The 2,060-nt window shown below is 67.0% G+C and overlaps 1 protein-coding gene across 1 annotated transcript; it reads right to left on the bottom strand.

Annotated features, from left to right (window-relative positions):
* Positions 1-212: 212 nt before the first annotated feature.
* Positions 213-1,706, bottom strand: ADRA2A (adrenoceptor alpha 2A). The gene has a single exon (XM_029245789.1). It carries the CDS (start codon positions 1,704-1,706, stop codon positions 309-311), a length of 1,398 nt encoding a protein of 465 aa, XP_029101622.1. The 3' UTR covers positions 213-308.
* Between the last annotated feature and the right edge of the window lie 354 nt (positions 1,707-2,060).

Below are 2,060 nucleotides of genomic sequence, written 5' to 3'. Positions count from 1 at the left end.
TTTTAGGAAACAATACTGATTTGGGGGCCCGCCCAAGAATCCAGGAAGATGGCTCCGAGTGAGGAGCGGCCCTAAGAACAATTGGGGGGGCGGCGTGTGCCCTCACGGTCCCCCCCCACCCCCCAGCCAGTACTTTTCTCTGGTAGGAGAGTGCAGATGCCGGCAGGGCGCCGCAGAGCAACCCTCAGGCCAAGAAACTCGGAATAGGCAGGACCCAGATTTCGGAGTGCTGGGACTGCGTAGACGCGCCCCTGGATCCCAGCGGCCGCTGTCGGCGCGAGGCTGTTCGCGGGGCGCGGACTCCGCGCTCACACGATCCGCTTCCTGTCCCCCCGGCAAAGGATCTTCTTGAAGGCGCGGCGGAAGTCGTGATTGAAGATGGTGTAGATGACCGGGTTCAGCGAGCTGTTGCAGTAGCCGAACCAGAAAAAGAACTTGAAGAGCGTGCGCGGCACCGAGCAGCCGACGGCCGTGAGCGTGTAGGTGAAGAAGAAGGGGAACCAGCACGCCACGAACACTCCGATGACCACCGCCAGCACGAAGGTGAAGCGCTTCTCGCGGTTTTGCCGCCCGCGCCAGCGCGACGCCTTGGCGCCTCCGCCGCGCTCCTCCCCGTGCCCGCCCGCGGGTGCCCCCGGCCCCGTCGCCCCTGGCCCGCGCCGCGGCAGGCTGTCCCCGGGCTTCACCTGGCTCGCCCGGGCCTTACCCTTGGCCCGGGGGCCGCGCTCGGACCTGCGGGTCCCCGGGGGCCGCTCGGCGTGATCGGACGAGGAGCTCTCCTCGAGGTCCAGCGCGTCGCCGTCCCGCGGCCCTGCCGGCGTGGGCTCCCCCGGGGCACCGTTGAGCTGGGCCGGCAGCGACTCCGCCTCGGCGCCCACAGGGCCCACGCCGCTCTCCGGGCCCAAGCCGTTGGGTCTGCGCTTGGCGCCCCCCGGCAGCGTGGCGGCGGCATCAGGACCCCTGCGACTGGGCGGCACGCGGGTGCGGCGCTTGGCGATCTGGTAAATGCGCACGTAGACCAGGATCATGATGAGGCAGGGCGCGAAGAAGGAGCCGATGCACGACGAGATGACGTACCACTTCTGGTCGTTGATCTCGCAGCGCGGTTCGGACGGCTGCTGGCCACCACTGCCTCCTTTCTTCTCGATGGAGATGAGCGGCGGGAAGGAGATGACGGCCGAGATGACCCACACGGTGACGATGATGGCCTTGATGCGGCGTGGCGTGCGCTTCAGGTTGTACTCTATGGCCTGGGTGATGGACCAGTAACGATCCAGGCTGATGGCGCACAGGTGCACGATGGACGACGTGCAGAAGAGCACGTCGAGCGCCAGGTAGGTCTCACACCATGCCTTGCCGAAGTACCAATAGCCCATGACCTCGTTGGCCAGCGAGAAAGGGATGACAAGCGTGGCCACCAGGATGTCGGCCGAGGCCAGAGACACCAGGAAGAGGTTCTGGGGCGCCTTGAGCGCGCGGCTGGTGAACACGGCAATGATGACAAGCACGTTACCGAACACCGTGAACAGCATGAGCAGGCCGGCCAGGCACACCAGCGTCAGTGTCACCTGCAGGGAGTAGGGGGTGGCCCGGGCGCCACCCCCCGGGGCCTCGGTCCCGTTCCAGCTAGCGTTGCTCGCGTCCGGCTGCAGGGAGCCCATGGGCGCGAAGCTGCCTTCGGCCAGCGCCTGCTCCTGGCGGAACATGAACGCGGGTGCCCGCTCGCCTGGGCCTGCTGCCAGCTGCCTTCCGGCCGGCGCCCGTTGAGCCTCCTCTTCCTCCTGCGCCCCGCTCGCCCCGCCGCGCCTCACATGGAGAAGCGGCCTCTGGGAGGCCGAGCCCGAGCTGGGGGACCGCTAATGGCCCATGGGCCCGGCTCCCGGGAAGCGCGCCCGGCCCGCGCTTCGAGCGCTCGGGGTCGGCGCCTTTTCGCTCCCAGCTCCTAAGCACAGCCAAGTTTTATTTCTAAGCGGCGGGAGAGAGTAGTAGGTCGAGCCGATGAGGAAAGAGAGATTTATTCTTCAAGAAGAGAGAACAAAAATCATCGGTGGCCTGATGAC

Source organism: Monodon monoceros, unplaced genomic scaffold, assembly GCF_005190385.1.
Source record: "Monodon monoceros isolate NGI ecotype Baffin Bay Population unplaced genomic scaffold, NGI_Narwhal_1 Super_Scaffold_4, whole genome shotgun sequence".
NCBI classification, from domain to species: domain Eukaryota; kingdom Metazoa; phylum Chordata; class Mammalia; order Artiodactyla; family Monodontidae; genus Monodon; species Monodon monoceros.
This window is presented reverse-complemented; position numbering and strand designations above follow the sequence as displayed.